The 26,800-nt window shown below is 38.0% G+C and overlaps 1 protein-coding gene across 9 annotated transcripts; it reads left to right on the top strand.

Annotated features, from left to right (window-relative positions):
- Nucleotides 1-7,371: 7,371 nt before the first annotated feature.
- Nucleotides 7,372-25,484, top strand: brdt (bromodomain, testis-specific). 9 transcript variants are annotated; one of them, XM_069703979.1, is made up of 20 exons: nt 7,372-7,732; nt 11,968-12,237; nt 12,437-12,574; nt 12,846-12,981; nt 14,319-14,440; nt 14,909-15,256; nt 15,350-15,478; nt 16,491-16,688; nt 16,789-16,955; nt 17,092-17,372; nt 17,507-17,620; nt 17,738-17,857; nt 19,678-19,733; nt 19,826-20,006; nt 20,666-20,736; nt 21,926-21,989; nt 22,082-22,179; nt 22,537-22,730; nt 24,253-24,472; nt 24,571-25,484. In XM_069703979.1, exons 2-20 carry the CDS (start codon nt 12,046-12,048, stop codon nt 24,634-24,636), a joined length of 2,895 nt encoding a protein of 964 aa, XP_069560080.1. In that variant the 5' UTR covers nt 7,372-7,732; nt 11,968-12,045; the 3' UTR covers nt 24,637-25,484. The 9 variants fall into 9 exon arrangements, with proteins under 9 accessions (XP_069560080.1, XP_069560077.1, XP_069560083.1 ...); XM_069703976.1 differs by having other exon boundaries at nt 16,777-16,955; XM_069703982.1 differs by having other exon boundaries at nt 16,488-16,556; nt 16,777-16,955.
- Nucleotides 25,485-26,800: the final 1,316 nt, after the last annotated feature.

Below are 26,800 nucleotides of genomic sequence, written 5' to 3'. Positions count from 1 at the left end.
TTTCACGAAGGGCTTCATCTGGGGGCGGGGCTAGGAGGGACGGGGGCTGAGCTGTGCGCGAGACGGGCTGCTGCAGTGCTTCCCAGAGCGGCGTGCACGGTGGGTCTCCTCAGGAGCCGCTGCAGGAGGGTCAGAGTGGGTCCCCTCAGTAACTTATTCTTATTTATCAAATACATTTAAGTCCAGTTCTGAAAATGCATAACTGTACCCGTCAATGTCTTTGACGGATGATGAACCTCATACAGAAATTAAAACATGTTGTAGGGCTGCATTAGGACAGTCTTATATCACATGAGGGGCCCATGGAGGGATCTGTATGTGGGGGCCTTATGCCAGTTTATGTCTTGTTATCGACAGTGTAAGGTTTAATAAAATGATATTCTCAAAAGGTGCCATACTGTATGTAGTTTGCATGCTTTTACTTATGTAAGTTTACACTGTGGTATTAATTATTCAAATGAAAAACACTTTTTTACTACTGGTTTTAACAGGCACTCTTACCACATGTGAGGGCAGTGTAGTGCCTTGCCTGGGTTTAGGTTAAAAGACCTGCAACGGCTGCAGGCATCAAATACATTTTAGGTTGAAGATGGGAACTTTACCTCCCACTATTTTTGGCAGCTGTACCTCATCCAACCTTTGTAAATCCACAAATGGCTTAAACAGATGTACAAGCATACTCACATAATGTTAAAGTATTTCTCCTACCTGATGTAAATGTCTTTGGAATGTGCATCATCACACAGGGCACACAGACATGAACAGACATGAATTCAAACTCATTGCAGCTGTGGGAGGAAACCAGAGTGGTCACTGGGTAGATTTGGGCAGATGTCCTTGCAGCGTGCCAGCAAAAACGTACACTGTCAATGAAAACAATTATCCTTGGAATTAGAAGCCATTAGGAATATGCAGTTTTTTAAGCCTATCAGTATTTTTATATATTTTCTAAAAATCATGCTTTTTAGATAATATGATTTAATATACACTTGTGTGTATGCGAGTTACCTTTAACCCTTTTAGTAATTAGACCATAAGAAATAACTCTCGCTGACTTTATCTGGATCTGTATTATTGATTTAATCACCCACCTCAAATGTTTGTGTTGTGTTGATTTCTGTTCCTATCAATTGTTTCTTCATACTTGAAGCTGAATCCAACCTTTCGCCCACATGCAATAACAAATGACAGCGCCACATGAAGCAGTAATCGATGGGGAAACTTGATGTGTCACAAAATGACCAAAAGGCCATGTTCCCAGGTTAAAAAAAAAAAAATGCAATTGATGCTCGCTGAATTCCAGTCAGCTGCATCAGTTGTCAAATCATGATAATGTTCATGCTGGCTTATACTGTCACAGTTTACTGAGACTCTTGAATATTAGTTATCATTGATGTTACCACCTGTGCATCTTTGCTACAATGACATGGTCACTATGTCTGCTGTGAAACCGACGTATACATTCAGTTTTAGCATTGGTTTTATTATTTTTCTAAACAGTCTGAAAGTACAATGCAAAAGATAAAGCTGTTGCAAGTTTGAGGCCACAACTAGACATTGCCAAAAGTGACAGCAGTGCAGACTGGTTTGCACTGCTGTAGTCACATTCAAGCATTCTAAATGTGAAACAAACAACCTCTATAATTCTTTTTTTAATTATTATTATTAAATTGTCCAAAAGAAATAATGATAGTTTCAAAAATAGTCTTTCAACAGAATATACAAAAATCGATATAGAAAATGTCAATTTCAGTGTCCCTCAGCTAGTTATTCTTTTTCAGGGCAAATGGGAGAACTTAAGCCAACCTATAATGGTCGAGTATAAAGTCACCAAAACCATCACAGAGGCTGAAATAGAGAAATTTTAAAGGTACCTATTATCTACCTGATGTAAATGCCTTTGAAATGTAAGAGGAAGATTACGTGATGTGATTTCAAATAATATCGGTATAAATTTCGATGGCCTCTGTTTGGCAACAAGACACTAAAGACAATAATTTACCATAGTTTGCAAAACATTTGGTTGTGAGGAGAGTAGACAAGATGCATCACTTCTGGAACACCGTTCATTAAGCATTATGAATTGAAAGAACTAACATGTCCGGAAAGCCATGTTTTTAACTTATGTTATAGGTAATGTGGTTGTTATAATATGTAGGTAATGTTAAAAAGGATGTACCCCCTTCCCTTCCCCCCAAGACCCATATTAAGTGCATTCCACCTCCGATGTGATATATAAATTGATTTTAGGCGAGAAGGTTTTCATTGTCATCATATCAGCACGAGGACAGATATTATTATCAGTTTCGTATTTGGCATCTCAAACATTTTCATGTTTAAATTTTGGGTGGTTTCTACTAGTAGGATGTAAAATTTATTTTTACAGCTCTCACAAGACATATTTGTCACATCCTTTCATTTCACCACCCCACAACCCCAATCACAAGCACTAAACTGTGTGTGGAAGAATTTCTGTGTCTGAAATCTCTTGTACCCTCAAACAAACACTGAATAGCTTTGCTGTGATATCACATTTCCCCTGGAAAGGAGATGCCGTATGACTTTGTACAACATATATGTCAGCTTAGTGATTCGCTGCTAATGAGATGGCACCTGTGACAAGAGGGAAGGAAACTTTTGTTGTGGAAAACACACAAAAACACATTGATGTTCTGCTTTTGAGAGTTGACAAGGAAATGCTCAAAGGGATAACATTATTTTAGATCTCATACATATGCATGCCTTCGTTAAAGCGTTCCACTTTGTTTATTTACAGTGTGTTAAGGTTGTGAATGCAGCTGAGATGAAGGGGAATAGAAAGTGTAACAGTGCATCAGAGATATGAGCAGTCTGAAGCAGCTTCACATGCCATTAATGTAACTCCAGTTGATTGCACTAGCTGTCAAGTCCAACCATTCTGTCATAGAGGCTCCCCTCAGTGCAAATGCCACCAAGTGTTTCTGCATAAAATAAAATAAATCTCAGTATTTAGTAGGAGTTACATTACAGGCAAAACAAAATTTTAAAACACGTTTTTAGGCTTAAATGTGTTCATTTTTGTTGATTTATCTTATTTTCTATCTGCCCTTGCTATTATGTATGAGTTAATATATATATATACATATGTCAAAGTGTATATAGTGTTTTTGTTTGTTTGTTTATTTGTTTAATTCGTTGCACTGTTATTTAGTTTAATTTCATATTATTGTGTTTTTATTTGTATATAATGTGCATTTCTACATTTTTTATATTCAATATTTTTTGTTTATTTATTCTGTCATTTTCATTGCTTTACCCTGTACCTGTACATGCTACAGTCACAAAAAAATGTCCCCTTACGGGATTAATAAAGTGTCTGTCTGTCTGTCTGTCTGTCTGTCTGTCTGTCTGTATCAGAGTTGTTCCAAGAAAAAACTCGATATAAAGACCAGACCTTTTGTAATGTGCTCTGGACAGATGAACCAAAGATGAGTTTCTTGGCCACAGTAACAGCAGACATGTTTGGTGCAGACCAATGACAGCTTTTTAGATAAACCTCATACCATCTGTGAAGCATGGTGGTGGAAATATTATGGTTTGGTTTTGCTTCACTGCCTCAGGCACTGGGCAGCTTGCATTCATTGATTTAACTATGAATACTGCATCATATCAAATAGCTTTTGAAGATAATGTGAGGCCATCTGTTCCAAAGATGAAGTTGAACAAGTCAACCTTTTAACAGGATAATAATCAAGAACGCTAGCAAATCCACCATGGAGTGTCTCAAAAAGAAGAACCAGAGGGCCATGGAGTGGCATGTTTGGAATAGAAAGCCCAAATTTGAATCCCATTAAAATGTTATATGGGGATTTGAAGCAGGTGTTTAATGCAAGAAAACCCTTAAATATCTTGCAGTTGAAGAAATTTGGCAAGCAAGAGTGATCAAACATATCAGTAAGCTGATGTCACAGACTGGTGCTCAATTATGCAAAAGAAGTTATTTCTGATAAATGGGGACAGATGTGACCTTACTTTTTCCACAGAAGAGTATGGCATGATATATTTGTTGAACAAATGATGGAAAACATTATTTTTTTTCTTGTGGTTGTATTCAAAGATACCACCTTTATCTGTAGGCACTGCATCAAAAGGATCAAATGTTTGCTTGTATCTATAAGTTAAAAAAGACAACACTTTCCATGGGATGTACACCGTACTTATTCAGATGACTCTTTCTGTGTGTGTGTGTGTGTGTGTGTGTGTGTGTGTGTGTGTGTGTGTGTGTGTGTGTGTGTGTGTGTGTGTGTGTGTGTGTGCATTTGTAACAGCATGCTTACTTTACTTTGAATCAGGTTGCAGTAATCTTTTGTTAATGAAAAGAATAACTTGTCATTACAGTGAGAATCCCTTTTGCTTTGTCGCTGGTCCAGCAACATCTTTGGGACACTCTAAATATTTGATTTGGGCAGCAATTGGTATTGGACTGCTGCTGACTTGAGTTGCAGGGTGTTAAAAGAAGGCCAGACTGAAGACGGATTTGCTTCCTCATACTTTCTCAATCACATGAAGGTAAAACAAAATGCCAAAGCCAGTGTAAAAGCTTCACTCCAGCTGGTTCTCGGTACTTCACCGTGACTTTGAACAGAGTAGGACAGTCTCCCACATGTTCTGACTTAGATTTTGAATCCTGACCAGTAGTAGGGAAGATGAGATAATAGTCAGTATTGTACAGAATTGCTTTTATTATAAAACTGTGTTTAGTGTCTTGCAGAAACAAATCAGATTTCTATTTAAACTTGGACTTACCTTTTAGTTAATTTTCAATACTGTCCAAACATCATTGAGTTACTCAAATAGATTTCCCATATTTTACCAACAACATCATGAGGCACATTATAACCACACACCAGGTAAAAAGCCAGTCAATCACAGGTTCCTCCATGTATTAAGGGTGTTTTCTGTTTCATCTGGATGTTTTTTTTCCCCAAGATAGTGAAGTCTGAAAGGAAATGTGTGCATAGTTAATATTTTCTTGTATTTCACCTTAAACAACCAGGTGGATCGTTGTCTGCGCCTCTCCCACCTACTGTCTATACTGATTGTTTTTTTTTTTTACATACAGTACAGTTAGATTAGATTTGACTTTATTAACCCTTTAAGCCCTAGAGCCCCCCAATTGGGGGCCAGGGACTAAACTATTATTAAAATATGGACATATATACTGATATTTACACATCTGAACAAATCTCACAAGTGTTCCCTTTATTATTTAAAAAAAATAATAATAATAAAATAAAATATATATATAAATTGTTGTTGTGGTTGCAGAGATATATCCTTTTAGCAATTTTCAATCAGAAGCCTAAAAAATAGGTTTGTTTTTAAAGGGTTAATCCCACAGTTGGGAAATTTCTGAAAGTGTATGGGATGTGCTCACAAATCTTGGGTGTGTAAAGAGAGCAATTATAGTTCAGCCTTACTTAATAAACTGATGAAACCTTGTAACAAAAAAACAAAAAAATACATTGAAACCACATTCAGTGTAGTATAAATACTTGGAAAACACAAATATCTGGACTCTGTTGCCCTCTTATGGATGATACAGAGCAAGGCTGTTCGTGGACCAGGTATGGATCTGTTATTAAAACACCTCCTATCACCATTTTTTAAAGGTTGGCAACTGCGACACGTTCAATGAAGAGGCCACATATTTGACTGTGATTAGAATAATTTCTGATGCATCAAATTTAGTAAAGTTGCTGTTGAGAATTTTTTTTAACAGGTTTGGTAGCATTCGTGTTCAATGACTCCTTTGTATGAGGTTGTTAGTACAACAGAAGTATTAACAGCAAAATGTACTTTAAAAAGTAAAAGTACTTTTTGTGAAATGGAAATGGCTCCAGTCAGTTCTATGTTATCACTGTACTAATTGTTACATGTGTCTTTTAATTTGCAGCTGACTGTATTTGCTGCTAGCTTGGTTTGTCTCAAAAGAATGCATCAAATTTAATAAATGCTTTGTATGAAAAAGCTTACTAACAACTACAGGTATTAAACGCATGTAGTTGTGTTAAATGTAAAGTATCTCCAAAGTATGAAGTATAATTAAAATGAAGTGGTTTAAACTTGTAAATTGAGAAAAATGTTCTTAATTCCTGATCAGCAGCCCTTTCCCTCACTTGTTTTGATATTTCAAAAACAAATATCCATTGTTACTCCTCACTTTTGCAACATCGGGGGACAGAGCCTTTTCCTTTATTACCTCCTCCCTTCTGAACAAGCTTCCTGTCATTGTCGGGAGAGCACACACTGACTCCGTTTTTATGGTCACATTCAAAACTCATTTTACACGACGGTCTGACGTGCCACCCATTCCTTTCCCTTTCCCAACTTCCCTGCACTTGGTCTTTTATTACTTGAATTTAGGACTACCGTGTTACATATTTGTATGTTCCCCATCAGTTAAAATGTATCTTTACTGCTCTACTCTGCCAAAAATTATGTTTTGCTGCAATAGGATTTTTAGTTTTTTCTTGCTGAAACCTGATTTGTTTTGAATAAAAAACTGAATTATATATATATATATAGTTTATATTTCCCTTTTGGTTTTAAGTTGTTGAATATATTGTTTGGAAATGTTATTTTATTTGCTAAGGTAGTAAAAATCCTTACCATACTGTACCAAAGTGACATTTGTGTTTGTAATGTGCATTTAGATTTAAAATATTTCTTGGTTCAGAAAATACTGATTACCAGTATTTTGCATCAGTTGAAGTAGCTTCTTAGAAGGAAGGAACAAAGCTGTGATTCTGTAATGTGACTATTGAGTTGTACAGATATTATTATAATTTAATTTTCTTTATATTGCCAGTAAGTATTATTGAAAGGATTTATTTTAAACATGTGAAAACTGAAACTGCTTTCAAGTTGATTTCGATCTTGAGCACAGCAAAAGTTACCACACGTAATGGTCACAGACATCAAAGACGGGACGATTTGTCAAAGATTTGTGGGGAAATTCAGGTCACAGGAAGTGAATTTATGTCTACTTCGAGTGACTCCGGTGAAAGTCAGTTTTACTTCAATCGTTTAAATACTCTCTACTCTCTCTTTCTAAACTGACAGACACTCTTAATAAAGCGATCGTATTTCTACATCTTGGTCACATGTTTTGTCTGCTTATATTTTCCATCTTAACAAACATTCTTGGTGGAGACAAGTTGGTTGCTTCTTCTTTTTTTTTTTCCTGTCCAATGAACCCGTATTTCCCTGCTTCTGACTGTGCACGTGAATTCACCGCTCCGCCCAGCCTCCAGTTCTCCGTCCCACAGACACATTAGCAGTCTACTTGCATGATAACTGCACCAGCCTCTTTTGCTGGCAAAAAAAAACAAAAAAACAATCGAGTGAGTGACATTATTAGTAAGAGGTTTTTACATTCATTAGTGTGTATTTGAGCCATCAAGTGAGAATTGCTCCTGTGACGGCGAGTTGCCATTTTGTGAGGAGACATGTTAAACATAAATCTTTACGTACTGCTTAAAAACCCAGCTAGCCGTAGATTTTTCTGAAGACTTGTCATTTTCATTTGACTTATTGTTGCATGAAAGCAAATGTTTGGAGCGCAGAGGGAAACACGTGGAGGACGCGTTTCGACCAATCAGTCGGCGGCCTCGATCAAAGGGTATAAATGTGCGGTGGTTGCCGTGGAGACGTCTGCCACCGAAGAGTTGAACGCAGGATATCTCGTAAGGTAATATTTAGCACGGTAATGATGAAGCCAATGCCATGTTTGACAAACGTTATCTTCTTTTAAGGTAACTCGGTGTGTGTTTGTGTCAATGAGTCGACCATTTGCGAACCGCTTCGTTTCAACAGCAAACTCCCGACAACGCCGGCTAGACGTTGGTCGGTTAGCTGTGCTCGATGATTTGCGTGAAGCGACTCGCGTGTTAGAAATCGATACTCAAAAGACGTGTAAGTTTTGCGCTGTGACGGATCAAATTAACGCGCACAAAGGGGGGAAGAGGGGATTTAAAACGAGTTGTGGCAGTGCGGTTTAGCCAGTTAGCTTAGTGAGCATGCAGGCTACAGTTCTGGGGGAACGTTAGCATTATGCTGAATTGTTACCTACTTGTACTCGTAAAAAGCTACCGCCGAGGTTACCTTGGCGCTATTTACATAATTCATTGAGCGACAGTGAAGCTGTTTAAATCCCAAACCGAAGAGTTGACAGCTACCTCCTGTTATTCATAATACAGTCGTGCTAATAGCAGCGTGGGAGTTAGCTTAACGTTAGCTGCCATACTTGCCGGTGGGCGTGACGGAGGCGTCACGTGGTGCTCTGACGTCAGTCAACAACACGGCGAGCCGCCATCCCCGCTTTTTAACGTGTTGATTACCTGGTGAAACGTTAAAAGGTGACGCATTAATGGGTGGCACGAAGAGAGTCGTCAGATAATGGTATCAGAAATGAACGTTTTGTGGTTGTTTGTTTTTCTTTGAAGAAATGCCTGTTTAAAAATCAAACCATCAAAGCAGGGAAACTTAAGTTCAGGTTCAACTGGCATGCAACGTTACCAGGCACTGACATGATTTCACTGACACTTCTTCAGGATAGACGTGACACTCAACCAGTCACACAATGTCAGGGAGCGGTGAGTTTGCCGTAATGGCTATCTGATCCCGTCTTGGGATTTGAAGGTGTAATCTCAGACTACTTGGGTTTGTGTTGACGTAGAACACCAGTTTGTGTCAGCAGTTTATGCTCGTGATAACAAACATCAACATTTAAAGCACAACTTTAATGTTTTGTTTTTGTGTTAAATAGTCAACAGAAGTAGATTGTGGTTTTAAATTGTCCATGACTACGTATCAATTCAGTGGAGTGGTTGTCTCCTGGTACACTTCAAGACAGATGCCACAAAAATGTTCATAAGTTTGCAATGAATATCAGACTTGTGTTTTTCATTTACCTTTCTCCAATCTTTAAAATCACTGATCTGATATGACTGTCGTATACTTTGTGATTTTCTTTAAATAAAATTGCTTTGTCATGACCAAAAAAAATGTAAACGGAGATATGTTCCATTTTCCAAAATCTAATAAAACTCTTGTGTAAAACAAATATTTTGTGGCATCCATCTTGATGTGTACTTAGCGCGGTGACCTTGTTCCATCAGGCTGTCTTTCTTTGGGTTGCCTGAGCAGTCAAAATGTATTTTTGCAAATACAATCTAATTACGGTTGAGAAAGTGTATTTATTTATATACACGTGTGTGTGTGTGTGTGTGTATATATATATATATATATATATATATGTGTATATAATGTGTGTGTATATATATATATGTGTGTGTGTGTGTGTGTATAAAATATTCTTTGATTTAAAGTGGAGTTGAACACTGTACAGGTGTTTGTCAGACAGAGAACAAGTGGTGATCTCCTACGCATGCCATGCTTTTACAGACTGGCCGGAGGGATAGATTTGACAAACTATGTTTGTCTGAAACTTCTTAATGCCTACAACACAACATTATTTGCAACTTATTTATCATTTAGTCTGTGCCTTTTACAGTTATTACCCCACATTTTTGACAAATAGCTTTCCTGACTGATGGTCTGTCAGTTCACTTTTTATTTCACTTTTATTTCTGTAGTCTGTAAGAGTCTAATTTTGGTTCAAACTGGTTCTAGCGCTGCACGATTTTATAAAAAAACAAAAACGATCTCGATTTGTACATATGCAATCTCATTTCTAAATAATTCTGCTGCATTTTTATCAGGGACATCAACTGCATCAAAACAAGTGCTTCTACATTCTTTCTCAACAAATGACAGTGCTATGTTAAATGACAAAATGCAGAGCAGCAGAAATCATCAGTAAGGGAAAAAAAAAACATTTGAGACGTGCTGCGGAAAAGAGAAAACATTGGAAAATATTTGTGTTAGTAAAAGAAGACAAGTGAGTGAAGTTGATTGTTTTTATGTTACGTGTCAGATTCATAAAAACAAATTCAAAGTTGATGTGCTGATGCTATATCAGGCACAATGATATTTTTGTTGCATTTCCTTCTATAATCAGTAGAATAAACATTTAAATTGTAATAAAATCGAGAGAGAATTGATCTCTCAATTCAAAGCAAGAAAATTGTGCTTAGAATCGTGCAGCCCCAGTTGTTTCTTGTAAATGCATTATGATTTTCCTGTAGAATGTTTTTTTTTGTGTGCAAAAAACATCTAAATGTAACATTAAATCACACTCGTATGTTTCGTGTTAGTTATGGAATGTTTTTGTTGTTAATACCCATAATAACATTAATACTATATGTGCTCTATATTTCTAAAAAAAAAACATTACTTACTACCCAAACTTCAGGGACTTAATGCAACAGTCTCCTGTGTCTTTCTATCACAATGACCTCATGATGAGTTTTTCATTCTGTTGCAAGTGTGGGTCAAATGCTTCTTCAAAGTCACCAGACATTCACACCAATATGTCCAACAGAATGACAAAAATGAGATGCGCTGGACTTCACTGGATCTATTCATGTGTGGAAATACTGTTTTCATTTGTCATTTAAGAAAAAAATAAAATGCGAAAAGGATAAACAGAACTTGCAATGTAAATTATTGGGTTGGGATGACTGGATGGAAGAATGGCAACTCTGTTTCCAATGACCCAGCTTACATGGATACCTCATGGCCTATACTGGTTTTATGTAATGCAGCAGTGTTTTGAATGCATAGTTTGTAAGGAATGACATTTCATTTGTTACTGTTTTTGTACTTAACCCTTTAAAAGACAGCAAGTTGTTTGGAAATATGAATCTCTCATTGTACACTTTTGCTGAGTGCTGAGTACATTGGTGCAATTTCTGAGATCCCATAGGTGGCAGTATTACCTCTGTGTAGTAGGACAGAGCCTCTCTTGACCATCCACGAAGAGTTGATATCCGTTTAACACACATTGTCAATGGTTTAACACAGATAGCGGTTAAAAACTAGACACAATTAAGGCCTTTCCCACAACACTTTTTTTTTTAGATTTAATCGGATCATTGTCATTACTGCAAGTGAGTGGAGGTGGAGGTGGTTACTGTTTGCATATCCGTAGACCCACGTTTATAAAATGAAGGCAGAGGTTTAGAGTTTCATCTAAGTAACTTTAAGTTATTAAGGTTTTGGTTTTTTTGCCTTCTAAACATGTCATTTTGATGAACAAAGATGCCACTAGTTGTTCTGGCCCAGTTATAAAAGGCCTTACAACAGGTTATGTGCAGAGGTGATCACAACTCACCTGCAAGGTCATATTTAATATAAACCTGAAGAGGGTCAAACTATATCCTTCCTTGTGCTGCGAAATGGTTTCCATTCAGTGCAATCGACAAAGAGTCTCTCACATAACTATTGTTTAAATGATAAAGCAGGTGTTATTTTTGTTATTGTCAACAGACCCTGTGAAAAGACCAGAAGTAAAATACCATCTGACTCGCCTATTGGTACTTAACCATTAGGCCTCTTCTGAAAATCTGTAAAAGAAATGTGTCGTTTTTAAGTTGTTAGTAAATTTACCTTAAGTGGTTGTGTGTTAATTTTAAATTTTGGAAACTTTATTTGAACAGGAGTAAATGGTGCATTTGTTGAGGACTAGCATTATCTGTGGATCAGTACATATTTTGGGCTAATCAGTGAATACTTTTTGATAGGATAAGAGTTTTGGTCTTTGAGGTTTTTTGTTGTTGTTTTTTTTCAGAATAAGAATATAATTTCTGACTTATCCTGTAAAACTTTACATTGTCAGTGCATGTTATGTTTATGGTAAAATTTTGCAGCAGCAATATCAATACCAGCGCAGTCATGCTAAACATAAATGATATCTTGGTTTTGTAAGGATGTAAAACAGGCAAAACAGCTTTCACCATTGTTTATTCAAAATGTCAACATGTTTACCGAAGCACTGGAAACCACTCTTCATTCCTCATTTAGGAAACCGTGTGATGAGCTCCAAGTTGCAACAAAGCCTACCTCTGGAAGTTTCACCCTTCACGGCCTTTGGACAAGACAATGTCCAATGTGAAAGTCTGTCCCACTGTGGGTGGAAATCCCCCTCCACCGGAGGTCATAAATCCCAAGAAACCTGGACGTGTAACCAATCAGCTGCAGTATCTGGAGAAGGTGGTGATTAAAGCTTTGTGGAGGCATCAATATTCGTGGCCTTTTCGCCAGCCAGTTGATGCTGTGGCTTTGTGTCTCCCAGTAAGTAACAAAATTGTAATTGTAACATCGCAGCTGGACTCTAATGCTAAAAACTCATGAGGCATCTCAACAGCAAAGCATTTTACATTGAACTTAAAATCAAATGCATCCAACGCACTTTGTTTGGGTGAATTGGTTTCTGTTGTGCAATTTGTGAAGGAACGACTTGTATTTATTCCAGTGTGTCTTGTTTTTTCAGGATTATTATGCAATTATTACAAATCCTATGGATCTGACCACTATTAAGAAGCGTCTTCAGAATAGATATTACTGGCAAGCCCTTGATTGTGTACAAGACATCAACTCTATGTTTGAGAACTGCTATGTGTACAATAAGGTAAGGCAATATGATTTATTGTGCTGTACAACACCAAAATGTACATACAACTGTAAAGTGCATTTCAAACCACCCGCACAGGAATAAACTGAGGAAGTATTGTAATGCAAAAGTAGTTTGGTAAACTGACATCATGTACAGTAAGTAAGGACGTTTACATTCTCACACACACACACACACCCCAGAATGGTAGATCGTTTTGGGTGCTAAAGAATCTTGTATCTCTGGTGTAAACTGAATGCTCTTAAAAGTATTCATTTTCTTTCCACAGCCTGGAGATGACATTGTTTTTATGGCACAGACCTTGGAAAAACTTTTTTTGCAGAAACTGTCCCAAATGCCGAAGGAAGAGTGGGTTACAACAATCACGACAGAGGAACCAGTGAAAGGGATACAGTTAAATGCAGGTATGTTGCACAATAATTCGATGTAGTGAATTATCTATATTTATTTTTTGAAGTTCAGTAACCTTTTTTTTTTTTTTTTTTACAAATTAACTATATTTTTAAAAAAAATGTGCAAATCACAACCCCATTTCCCAAAAGTTTGGACGCATTGTAAAATGCAAATGAAACCAGAATGTGATGATTTGCAAATCATGTAAAATAATGTAATTGACAATACAACAAAGACAACATATCAACTGTTGAAACTGAGAAATCTTATCGTTATATGAAAAATATACGCTAATTTTAAGTCACATGTTTAAAAAAAGTTGGGACAGGTGCATGTTTACTACTGTGTTGCATTACCAGTTACTTTAACAACCCGTTTGGGAGCGGAGGAGATAAATTGCTGGACTTTTGGTCGCTTTTCACACGGAGGGTGCAGCGTCCATTATGTCCAAAAATAATTTAAAAAATGATTCGTCAGATCACTGGACAGTTTTCCACTTTGCTTTAGTCCATCTTAAATGTCCTTGGGTCCAGAGAGGGTGGTGGCGTTTCTGAATCAGGTTTCTTCTTGGCATGGTAGAATTTAACCTGCATTTGTGGATGCAATGACAAATTATGTTTAATGACATTGGTTTTTGAAAGTGTTTCTCAGCCCATGCAAATATTTCCACTACAGAATTGGGTCTGTGCCACCTGAGGGCCATAAGGTCATGGCCAGACAATATTGTTTTTCTGCCTTGTCCCTGGAATACAGAGATTTCTCAAGATTCTCAGACTTTTTTTTTTAATGAAATTTTGTACCGTAGATGATGAAATCCCCAAATTGTTTGCAATTGTACGTTGATTAACACTATTCTTAACTGTTGTAGTATTTGCCTACACAGTCTTCCATTGAGTGGTGAACCCTCCCCCCATCTTCACTGCTGAGAGAGACTGCCTCTCTGGAATGCTCTACACCCAATCATGTTACTGACCTGTTGCCAATTATTGTAATTAGTTGTGAGATGTTCAACCAGGTGTTTATTTCAGCATTACACAATTTTCCAATCGTCGTGCTCCCTGTCCCAACTTTTTTAAACCATGTTGCTGCCATCAAATTCAAAATGAGTATGTATTTTTTATAATACAATACAATTTCTCAGTTTCAACAATTGATATGTTTTCTCTGTTCTAGTTCCTTTTAGATATGTGTTCACATGATTACAAATCATCACATTCTGTTTTTACTCACATTTTACACAGCATCCCCACTTTTTCTGGAATCAGGGTTGTCTTCGCACTAATTTATCCAACATTTAAAATGGTACCGAGGTCTTCTGCATGTATTCACTTTCCCTCCTGTGCTGCAGGTGCATTAATGCAGAGGTCCCTTATGTCAGAAGTTGTTCTCCAACAGACAGTGACAGTCATTCCTCCTGATGTGCCTCAGTTCAACGCACCTATGCAGCTCTCTGAACAATCGGATGCAGCGGTAAGCATTTAAATGGTTTATAAGCAGCCTGTGTACATGATGAGGATTAATGATGAAATCAAACATACAGAAAAGAGGTTGGCTGTTTGTCCAGGTTGTTGCTTGGCCTATTATTTCAGTAAGAAAATGACTTGACTATATTATTTGTTTTAAATGTGTTTGGTCATGAATGATTATGTTGAATGAAAAGGTAAAAGAAGTGGGCAAAAAGTCAGGTGCTGTAGTAGTAGCTCATCTGGTGGTGTCATCAATTAGTGCCTTCATATGCTACAAAAAATGCTTCGTCATGATAGATAGACTTTTTTAGTTGCGCAAAATTAAAGTGATTCTGTCTAAGAAATTGAAATCCTTTATTGCAATGCCAAATCATAATAGTGACTCCCTAGCCTATGTCTGTACCCAAATTTTAAAAGTCATATTGCAAAACAAATCGTTAATTCTGTGTCCCACTGCTTTCCACATGTTCAGATTAAAAAGGGATTTAAAAGGAAAGCAGACCCGACAATCTCCTCCACCTCAGCAATCCCCAGCAGTGAGGTATCCCCTGCTGAGGAGCATTCAGCACCTCCGTTGTTCTCCCGGAGAGGCAGTGCAAGGCCCATCAAACCTCCTAATAAAGAATTGCCTGTCTTTGAGGAAAAGAAGGTTCGACTGTCTGAGCAGCTCGGGTTCTGCAACAATATCCTGAAGGAGATGCTCTCGAAGAGGCACTCCACGTGTGCATGGCCCTTTTATACACCAGTTGATGCGGCCGCTTTGGGATTGCGCGACTACCATGAAATCATTAAACAGCCTATGGACTTGAGCACCATCAGGGTAACATGTTTGAGTTGATGCTGATTAATCAGAGCAGAAACATTATTTCTAATGTAAGATCAGCTTTCCTGACACAATTTATTTTTTCCTCAGAAAAAAATGGATCAGCGAGAGTATGCAAATGCAAAGGGCTTTGCCGCTGATGTCCGACTTATGTTTTCCAACTGTTACAAATACAATCCACCTTCACATGAAGTGGTCTACATGGCAAGAAAACTTCAGGTATAGTTTTAGTTATTCATTGTTATGTCAGGTCAGTATGGCACTACCTAAAGGTGCAATGTGTAGGTTTTTAGCGAACAAAGTTATGTTCATATTCCATGTTTTTAACATAATGCATTGTGCTTACAGTTAAGGCCCAGTTAACATGGTAAATGTTTTTGTTTTTTTTTAAACAGAATTTGCCGACATTGTTTCCATCTATGTTTGCTTGTTTGAAAACTACTTCTTCCATTCCTTTGTCTTGGAACACAACAGTCAATACCTATTATCAGTACAAAAATGTGAAACCATCTCCAGGACAGTATCATCATCACCCACATGCACAAGATGCTTACGAAAATAGGGTTTAAAAGCTTTGCTCCACGGCGCTGCTAGTGCTCAAAAACTTCATATTGTACCTTATGTTAATTAGCTGGAGTGATGTAATAGAACTGCAATTCTCTCACTATTGGTGTTGAAAACTGTATGCACCTCTGTATGAGCAGCTGTAGCATTAACGGAGAGTTCCGTTGTGATATTTGTATTCATACTACAGTATGAGGATTTGAATTGTGATTTCCTTTGTCAGGTAGTGTTAGATAGGAAGGTCAGACTCTGTATCACCAGCATGAGCACAATATAGAAGTTTAAATGTGTATAGGTGTGGAGCACATGGGAAATGTTGCCTAAATAGTGATACTTCTTTTGAGAAAAGTCTATGTTCCCTTTCTATACATTCTATGATTATGGATATAAATAAGTGAATGTGATGACTGCGGTTTATTTGTTTGATTGATCACAGTTCAATAGTGATAGTTTACAATGTTTAAATTAGTTTTTTTTTTATGGCGGACATATCTGAAAACACAAGGTTATGACAAACAAATGGATTGAGCTTTACATAACAATTACTAATAAACAGGCCCCTGTTCTGATTATATAGACTAACCAAAGCCATTTCTAAAATGAAGTATTAGAATTAACATTTGAATTGCTAATAATACTACAAAAACGTTTGTGTTTGTATCAGCAGGAAGTTTTTGAGGCCCGTTATCTGAAGGTTCCCCAAGAACCAGAGGACTGTTCCACATCCCATCAGGTAATTGACAAGGGAAAAGGAAAAAGAGTTGGAAGTTTGTCAACCTCAGCAAGTTCTGAAAGCGAAAGCTCCTCAGAGGCTGAGAGTGCACCAGAAGAGATGGCCATGCAGCTAGCCTGTCTAGGGAAACGGGTTGGTATTATACATGACAATGACAATGCAAGATATTTGCGAGAATTTAATTGGTTCAATGCATTTTACTTGATTGTCTTATTAATAGCTGGCTTTTCAGTTACAAGCTGTCAGTGATCAGCTGAAGAGAATTACCGAAGAGCCCCGGATAAAGTCAAAGAAGAAAGAGAAGTTGAAAAAGGAAAAAAGACCAAGAGAAAAGGAGTACAAATCCTTCAAATACAAGTCTATTGTCGAAAAGATTGTAAACAGCAAGAGCGCTTCTCTGTAAGTGAGCCCCAGTTTATTGTTTAATATGTCATATCATTTATACATGGAACAAGTTGTAATGTTGAACTGTGTGTGCTACAATCTGTGCTAAGCATAATATTAGATGTTTGATATGTATGTCTCTGTATGGCAGCGGAGATGATAATCCCAGAGTACCCGTAAAATGTGAGGAAGACGCATCATCAATACCAATGACTTACCAGGAGAAGAAGCAGTTAAAATCGGACGTCGACAAGCTGCCTGGTGAGAAACTAGGCAAGTTGGTGAGCATCATTAACACCAGGGAGTCTTGCCTGCGAGATTGTCCGCTGGAGGAGATTGAAGTTGACATTGAAATGCTCCAGCCTTCCACACTGAGAGCCCTGCAGAGGTTTGTTGCAGAGTGTCTGCGGAAATGCAACAAGAACATAAGCAGTAAGTACAGCTCAGTCAGCTTTATTCTGTCAGCAAATGCAGCTTTAAAAAAAAAAAAAAAAAAAAAGATCAGCTAAAATATAAGCTTCTCTTTACAATGAGAGAGCACATTTCTTATATTGTGTATTCCTCAGGGAAAAAAACGACAAAGCCCACAGGAGCATTGCAGGCTGGGAAATTCAAGGATGGATGGAAAACTCAGGTTGTCAGCAAAGAGCAGCACTTAATTAGGAAAAAAAAGCCAATAGGTAAGAACTGAATTTCATTAACAGTGTAATTGTCTCTTATGCCTCCACATGCAAGGCACTGCTGGTAAAAAAAAAAAAATGACACCATTTTCTTTTTTTGTGTATTAATGGCTGTAGTTGTGGCCTCTCCTGGCCTCAGCGAAAGTAGCAGCAGCAGCAGCAGCTCATCATCCAGCTCTGGCAGCAGCAGTGTTAGTAGTCATTCTAGCACTTGTGATAACAGTGACTCTGAATCAGGTTAGCTGCTCTCCTCAGCCTCCTCTCCCTCACCTTTTTGTTACCTTTGGCTTCTTTCCCCCTTTGGTGCCTTTTGGCTGCATTGCACACACTGGTTGGTTTTTCTTGGTTGCTCTCTAAACAGTAAATTGTTTTCTATTTTCACATATTCATGAGGTGTTTGCTCTTTGTTTTTATTTCACACTCTTCTGTCTACATGGATGAGGTGTGTGCCAATGACATATTGAACTACTGCAGTAGAATCTGAGTGGTTGTTTTATTGTATTGGGCATTTAAGTATTCCTGAAGTGCACAACAGTGGTGGCACACTACTGTACAGTCAAAGCCAAAGTTCCCTGCCCTCTCTGGTTTAAAGTTTGTTGCACATCTGGCTTTACTCAGCATCACTGATGGTTGTGGTTTGGTGTGGTTGGATGCATGCTCTCTCTGACAACAGTGCATCTCTGCCATCATGAGAAAAAAATCATAACTCGTTAACAGATTCTTTACTTTTCACAAGAAACTTTTCTGTTTATACCAACATATCACTTAATTGTGCTTTTCTCATTATATCATGACAAATTGGTAGGATGTTAAAACAAGAAACTTTCCTAAAATAAAAAATAAATGTGATCAAAAGATAGTCTATATTGACAAAAAAATGTCCAACCCCATTTCCAAAATATTTGGGACACTGTAAAATGTAAATAAAAACCGAATGCTATGATGTGCAAATCCCATAAACCCATATTTAATTGCAACTAGACCAAAGATAACATATCAAATGTTGAAATGGAGAAATTCAGTAACATGATTGAGTATAAAAAGAACATTCCAGAGAGGGAAAATGTGTTAGCAGTGAAGATGATGAGAGGTTCACCACTCTGTGGATAGAGTTGTGTGGGAAAATAGTGCAACAATGTAAGAATAATGTTCCTCCACGTAAAAATTTGAAAGAATTTGGGGATTTCATCATCTACGATATCATTAAAAGATTCAGAGAATCTGGAGAAATCTCTGTACGCAAGGGATAAGGATGAAAATCAATATTGGATGGCTGTGATCTTTGGGTCTTCTGTGGGCAATGAATTAAAAACGGACATGATTCTGTCATGGAAAACATAGGCCGGGGTAAGAAACACTTCTGAAAAACATTTTCTATGAACACAGTTCATCGCTGCATCCACAAATTGGTTAAAACTCTACCATGCAAAGAAGAAACCATAAATAAACATGATCCAGAAACACTGCCGCCTTCTCTGGGCCCCGAGCTCATTTAAAATGGACTGAGGCGAAGTGGAAAACTGTCTTGTGGTCTGACAAATACAAATTTGAGATTCTTTTTGGAAATCATGGACACTGCATCTTCCGGGCTAAAGAGGAGAGGGACCACGCAGCTTGTTATCAGCGCTCCGTTAAAATGCAAGCATCTGTGATGGTACAGGGATGATTAGCACAGGGTATGGCTAGCTTGCACATCGGGGAAGGAACCATGCATGATAATTATAATGATTGTTTTGTAGAAAGTGTAATAATCCAGAAGTCTAGGGGAAAAATCTGAATTAAACATGCATTGGTGCTTTATTGGCTTATTTACCTGTTTGGACATTCTTATGTTGCCTTATTGGAACTTCTGTAAAAAACCTGTTCATTAAAAATTGCATGGTTCCAATTTTTAAGGGATGCTGCAATGCATAGGATGTTTCTGTCACGTATCTCTACATTACTGAAGAGAAACTTTGTGAAATGTTTTATTTTGGATGTAAACAGTTTTCAGGATAGAAGGTGTTATGGTTCACTCCAGTAGTGCTCTGTAAGTTATTCATGTTCATGTTTTTCAGGGCCAAAAATAAAGAAGAAGAAATCTAAAGACTCTGGCAAGAAGATTAACAAAATGGTAAGTCCATTCATTATTTGATTTCTGTAATCAAGAAGTCCTTGTAAGTTACCTGGCTAACGTAAAAAGTAACAATATAAATTCTCCTCAAGTCAAAGGTGACACATGCTACCCACAGCAAGCAGATATTGAAGATAAAAGATTTGACAAAAGCCTCAGGCAAGACTTGTCAGCCTCTACCTCCTGGCCAGCCCTCAGAAGAGCAAAGTAAAGTCCACCCAACACGCTGTAATAACGACCAGACCTGTGATGAGACAACTTTACCACCTCCAGGTAATGCTTATATCTGTCTTTGTTGTCTCGCATCCGCAAATGAATTGAGATCTGTCCCAAAAAAAAGCCTATTAATTTCACAAACAGCAATTTACAGGAACTGGAAATTGGAGGTCAGTAAGTCTTGGCAGCCCAGTGCTTCAACTTGATAACAGCTCAAATGTATGTTTTTCCGTATGATGCTAAAGTGAAAACCTTTGAAACAATTTTAATGGAAGCTTATGTTTTTATTTTCCTTGTAATTCTCTGCATTATTTTCTCTTCTCTCCTGACCTTACCTAAGCAGTAGCCTTTGAGACCCAGTTCCAGAACAGCAGCAACGCTTCCCAAAAATGTTAACAAATGCTTACAGATCAGATTTGTTTTGCCCCTTTGGCAAATATCTCTCCACAACTTTCCAAACTCCTCAGCTCACACACCACAAATTGTGCAAAATGGACATTTCTTTACCACCACCTGTTAGCCTAATAGGACTGACAAAGAAGTTCAAGTCAATTACGACCCATTGCGCCTATCTTGTGCTTCTTTTTGTCTTTTGACTTTTGTTGGTTTTGCTGTACAGTAGTTCTTGTACGTTTATATAATTGCATGGACGCTCCTAACATGTCATATAGTGGCGAGCTGTTGAAGATCAATTTCTCCCTTTTACTTTTTGACAGATTTGTCTGCCCTTTTGTCCCCCATGGTATCTCCTGGAGGTTTGCTGGACTGGTCTGCCACCAGATTTGAGGTACTCCCCATAAATGTCAGCTTGTTACAAAGAAAGCGGTTTTATCACACACTTGATAATCTTATTCTGAAATGTGTACTAGCACTAAGTTTTAAATTAAACAGTAGATTTATCAGTAAAGGTTCTAAAGAATATGTAAGTAATGCCTCATTGCTGAACTGCTGTATCATTTTGCAATCTGATTAACCTAAAAGAAAAGAGAACACATTCACATGTACATTCTATCACACTTTAGGTCGAGCTACATTTACAGAGGAGGCTCAATTTTGCTCAGGTGTGCCAAAGATATGAATACTGAGTGGCCGGAGGTCAAAACCGGAGAGTGATGTATCTTCTAATAAGCTGGCTGCAGTATTTGAGAGAGTGGGAAATGAAAGGCCAACAGGTTCTCTTCTTTATAACTACGAGACAAATCCTCCACTCACCAAGCTTACTTTAATCTGTAACTGACTTTGCAAGTCACTAACATCCTTCAGCTAGCAACTAGCATTATTAGGTTAGTCATGAACATCACTAGGCTAATTATTTGCATTCCCAATAAACATTCAGGAACATTGAAATTTACACGAAACAGTTTATATTTACATGTTTCTTAGTAATGCAAATACCTAGCTGCCAGTAACTAGCATAGGTCTCTCATTTATCACCTCTGGCCCATCAGAAAGCTAAACAAGTCTCTGGCAACGACAGACATAGGATCCTCCGACCTCTCAGTAGTCTTTTTTTTGGCAGACCCCTGTGACTATACTCTAACAGCAACAAAAATGCCTGCATAAGGCACAACATAATTAAGTTGCGTTAAAGACAACTTCAACTCTTTGACAAATTTTTGTAAATGGTCTCAATCAGAACTGTTCTGGTTCATTTACCCGGTTGCTTAAGTAGCATAACGGAACCAAAATGAATGCCTGAACGTATTCATTGCCCAAATGCCAACTAACAGCATAAAATTAGAACATGACTTGTCAGTTTAGTTATGTTTTCATTTTACAGTTGTTTCCTTTTTGTTAAATACCTTTCTCATATTTATAGTCAAGGTTCATCAGAACTGAGAGAATCCAAAATCAACCTGACCAATAGTAGCAGTTCCCAATACAATATTATACTACACCATAAAATGATATACAAGTGTCAGGATATGATAAGAATTAATAACCTCAAGATTTTCAAACTAAACTTCACCTTTCAGCAGGGCCCAGCGCTGTCCCCTCTCAGAGCAAGTCCTCTGCAGTCCAAAGAGGAGACGGTGTCCAGTAAGTCAATTAAAAACATGTACTTTGACATCACCACTTCAAAATCTACGAATCATTTTACAAAACACTTATTTTCAAACTGATTTTTCCAGATTTCAGATATCCTGAGGATTGTTCTGACAGTCAGGTGTCCTGCTCCAATACTACAATTAAATCTGCTGAAGAGGAAAAAACCCACATTTCTAAAAAGGTTGGAGTTGTTTAACTGAATTACTATTTTAGAAAAGTGACTGGATTTCCATTTGATTTCCATCCTGACATGATAAGGGTGCAAAGGATGAAATGCACCAACAATAAATAATTTTGAACTGAGGACTAAGATTATGTCAGTTTCTGTTAAATTTGTTGTCACTTTCTTGCCAGACCTTGCCTGAAATATATATAATTATATATATTATATTCATTTATATATATTTCTACCCTGTAGTGGCCAGAAGTCATTTATTGCAGCTTTAAAATGAATTGTGGTTGGTGCAAACGAACACTGCCTACTTTTAAAATGGATTTTAAAAGATTGCAGATAAATAATGTGATTTGGTTCACTTAGGACGTTGTGCTGAAAAATGCTGAGTCTTGGGCGAGACTGGTGAGACAGTCAGTCACCCCAGCTGCAATCAAGTCTTCGAAAGAGAGCTTCCAGCACTTCCGTAAGGTTGCCATAGAAAAGGAAGAACGTGAAAAAGCACTGAAGAAGAAACCAGTGGATGAGAACAAGGAGAGAGAGGCTCCTGAAAAGAGCAGGTGTTCACACAGAAACAGTAAATGCACTAAATGTGTTTCTGAATATACATTGATTTACTTAAATATGAGAAAAATGATGGCAACTTCAGAGTTCGCAAGATGCACACTGAAAATTACAAGTTTTGTCCGAGATTTGGATCAATTGGCAAAAAGGCAGGCCTGATTGGTTCTATTCGGCCTTTTGCAGGAAAGTGATCATTTTAATAACGGGGCTCACCTCCCCGTGTACACATCTTCCACCAAAAGAAGTTACCCCTGACACTGTTTTGCAAGAGCACCATCAATGCATCCACAGCGGTGTACTATGAAGCGAGATTTGTTGGTCGGCGAAGTATGTTGAGACTAAAGCCAGGGTAATCAGTGTCACGAAGGTGACTCTCTTAACCTGGGTATATCACCGTGGTAACTTTGCTGCAAACTTAACCCTGTTAAGGTTATGTTTGAGATATTGGAACAAAACGTACAAAAGTACCGCCTACTATCCAAAGTTCTCTCGGAAAAAAATTTGAAGATCAGGTGGAGCTCGATGCACGGATTGAAACGGTCCTCTGTGGAGTGAGACGGTCCTCTGTAGAGGGGGAGTGAGACGGTCCTGTGTGGAGTGAGATGGTCCTGTGTGGAGTGAGACGGTCCTCTGTAGAGGGGGAGTGAGACGGTCCTGTGTGGAGTGAGATGGTCCTGTGTGGAGTGAGACGGTCCTGTGTAGAGGGGGAGTGAGACGGTCCTCTGTGAAGTGAGATGGTCCTGTGTGGAGTGAGACGGTCCTGTGTAGAGGGGGAGTGAGACGGTCCTCTGTGAAGTGGGAGTGAGATGGTCCTCTGCAGAGTAAGACGGTCCTCTGTTGAGTGAAATGGTCCTCTTAGGGCTGAGACGGTCCTCTGTGGAGTGAGATAGTCCTTTATGAAGTGGAAGTGAGACCGTCTCCTCTGGAGTGGGAGTGAGATAGTGCTCTGTGGGGTGAGACAGTCCTCTCTCCCCGGCACTTTTTATGAGATATAGATTCTATTTCATTGTGGTTTTTTTTTACTGACATCATCCGACAACAGAGAAAAACTGAAACATAAAAGCATTGCACTTGTTGTACTTTTCAGAAATGACAGTAAACCTAACAACCGCTTTTAATTGTTTTTATATTTTGTCTCTTATTTGCTCCCCAGAGTCAAACTGTCATACATGTCATGAGAACAGATATAAGAATACATGTATTTAATCATATACAAATGTAATTATTGTCAGCTCAGACAAAGAAAGCCTGGGTATGTTGAACTTGCTTCGTAGTACACCCCTCTGGACTTAACACGATTGTTATTAGTTCAGATAAATCCAAACAAACCAGAGCATTTTTTTTTCCCCCTTATAGCGGAATGATGTTTGGGTGCAGCCAGACCATTCTCTAGTACAGTGGAGATTTATCTGGTTATATGAGGCTGCTGTTACGGCAAAATAGTAATCTCTTTCTTGAAGCCCAGTTGTTCATTTAAAGAGAGCAACCTCCAAATAACAACAACAATTCTCCCTCTAGCCTGCCGGGCCCATGTAAAGCAGAACAAAATCAGCAGCCTGTTCAAGAGGATCCTGATTTGTCAGAGAGCATTTGCACGGAGACGGCCTCGGATGCTCCCAAACACACGGAGCAGCAAAAGTCTCCCGAGGAAACTCAACCTGTAACCACACAGTCGTCTGTGGATAGGCAAAGAGAGATGGCCCGCAAAAAAGAGCAAGAACGTCGCAGGCGAGAGGCCGTGAGTACCTAGTGAGACATTATTATGATTTGTTCAGATATTGGCGTAAATGCTATTTTAGAGGCTGTTTTGTCTTCTTTTTTTTCCTCTTTATATAGATGTCTGGCATTGACATGACTATGCAGCGGGACATCATGACTACATTTGAGCTTACCCTGGACTAAGAGTCGCCTGAGGTTTCCCTCAAAAGCGACTTCTGTTTGACGTTGCGGTGAACAACCTGAGCTGTTGGCTCTGTCCTGGGCACAAAAGTCAACCTTCTGTATGTTCTTGAGACTTAAAACTAAAGTGAATGTTGAATTGTGGAGAAAAAACAATGAATAAAACACAAAATGGTTCGAACCTTTAATTAGCATTTGATGAATGTCTGCAGTAATGCACTTTTGAAGTTGGCATGATTGGGGTGAAGCACTGTCATAAAAACAAACTTGAATCTAATCATTTCTGCATGTTTTTTTCTGTACTTGTCACATTTGGGTGAAATGGTGATGTATGACGAGCTAATTAATGCATCCATCTACTGCAGTTACATTACCGCCTGGTTGTGTTGTTTTCTGAAATGTGCAATGTTCAGTTCCTTGAGTTTAAGTTATCTCATTCAGTGAATCCTTACCACCATAGTTTAGTTAATCCTAACTCAGAAATAGGCTACACTACATGTAGAGAGAACACGGGTTTATATGTCAAAGTTACACGTGTGCATCTTTTTGTTTTTTCTTTGGAAAACATTCTTGCATAAAAGAAATGTAATATTTTGAACAAAGATGCAAGTTTTTTTCCAGTGTGGGATTGACTTCGTCTCAGCTCCTTATTTGCTTGACTACTTGAAAATACTGGACCTTTGTTAACTGTACATGCACTGCACTTTGTTGTTCATACAGTTCTGGCTGTTCCAAAGTTGTGTTTGGGCATTATCAGCGTATTCTGTATGTTACAGTTTGAATATGTTAAAATGAAAATGAATGTTTTTCTTTTTTCTTTTCTTTTTTTTACCTATAATAAACCTATTTTCACCAAAGGATCTGCATCACTTTGTCATTACATCAAGTTCTAGTTGCAGTGGATCTTATCAGTTTCCTGATGCAAGAATTGTAGCAGTATATACAAACAGTGTTGGTAAGTTTCTTCTTATACATTCTTTTATAATGATAATTGCCCTGTACGTCACGTAACAGATGGGTGCAATGTAAAATGCAGCTTGTTCAACAGACACATGAAGTCAGGAGGCTGTGGCTCAGACAGTAGAGTGGGTTGCACACTAATCGGAAGGTTGGTGGTTCAATCCCCAGCTCCTCCTGTCCACATGTCTAAGTGTCCTTGAGCAAGACACTGAACCCTAAATTGCTCCTGATGTTGTACCATTGTTGTGTGAATGTGCTCCTGATGGCAGCACCTCCACAGTGATCTGTCTCATGAATGGGAAAAACTATGTTAAAGCGCTTTGAGACCGAAAGGTGATAGAGTGCTATACAAGTACAGACCATTTACATGATATATGTGTTACCTGACTGCCCTTGGCTCCGACTCTTACCTCACACTCTACTGACTCCCAGTGGCTATTCAAAACCGTTTTCTTCTCCTGCATGTTTTATTTTAAAAGCTTTAATAACAGATGTTAAAGATATGGAGTAACTTTGCATTTCACCCTGCCGATAGATTCTTATCCATTGAACGGTTCAAAAGATTTCCACTGATCGTGTATTTATCTAGCAGGACTATTAACATGCAACAGAACATGATCATAAATCCTGCGCAGGTGGTGAGGACATGCTGGGCGTGGAGTGTTCAAACTAATCCTGTAGTTGAACACCATGCCACTTTTATTTGTATTTTTTTTTTTAGCTTTTGTTAAAAGTCAAAATTGTTCTTTATTGCAATGTATCATGGAGAAAATTTCAGTTTAAGCGAAACTGATTACTATCAAATTTAGATCCTGCTCGATATTTAGCTAAGCTAAATGTACAGAATGTACAGTTCGTGTTTTTACAGAATCACAAAATCTAGTTTTTGTTTTCCCCCCTTGGTCACAAAAAAGCACATGTAACCAGGGCAGGTCAGGAGTAGCAGAATATGCAAAGGTCACATACTTTTTGGAATGTGTTTTATATATTAAATAATAAATAAAAATAAATATAGCTGCCGAGAGCTACACGTTACATTCAATTGGCAGGCTTGCATTCATGATGTTCATAGTGGTGATATCATCAGTTTCAACTGTTGATTTAGTTTTTGTATTATTTTCTGTACTGTTAAAGCTAATTATTTGTCTGTACAATGATGATCATCCACCCATTATCTATACCCGCTTTATCCTGAATAGGGTTACAG

This window comes from Brachyistius frenatus, unplaced genomic scaffold (genome assembly GCF_029030835.1).
Source record: "Brachyistius frenatus isolate BFR_SWC_R1_liver_20210118 unplaced genomic scaffold, ASM2903083v1 Contig_49, whole genome shotgun sequence".
NCBI lineage: Eukaryota > Metazoa > Chordata > Actinopteri > Embiotocidae > Brachyistius > Brachyistius frenatus.
The sequence above is the reverse complement of the archived record's forward strand: the minus strand, read 5'-3'. Positions and strand labels throughout refer to the sequence as shown.

Coding starts and splice junctions, on each gene's coding strand:
- brdt (XM_069703973.1), top strand. CDS start 12,046: ATGTCCAATGTGAAAGTCTGTCCCACTGTGGGTGGAAATCCCCCTCCA. Junction 12,982..14,318: donor AGGGATACAGTTAAATGCAG/GTATGTTGCACA, acceptor CCTGTGCTGCAG/GTGCATTAATGCAGAGGTCC. Junction 17,373..17,506: donor ATGCAACAAGAACATAAGCA/GTAAGTACAGCT, acceptor TGTATTCCTCAG/GGAAAAAAACGACAAAGCCC.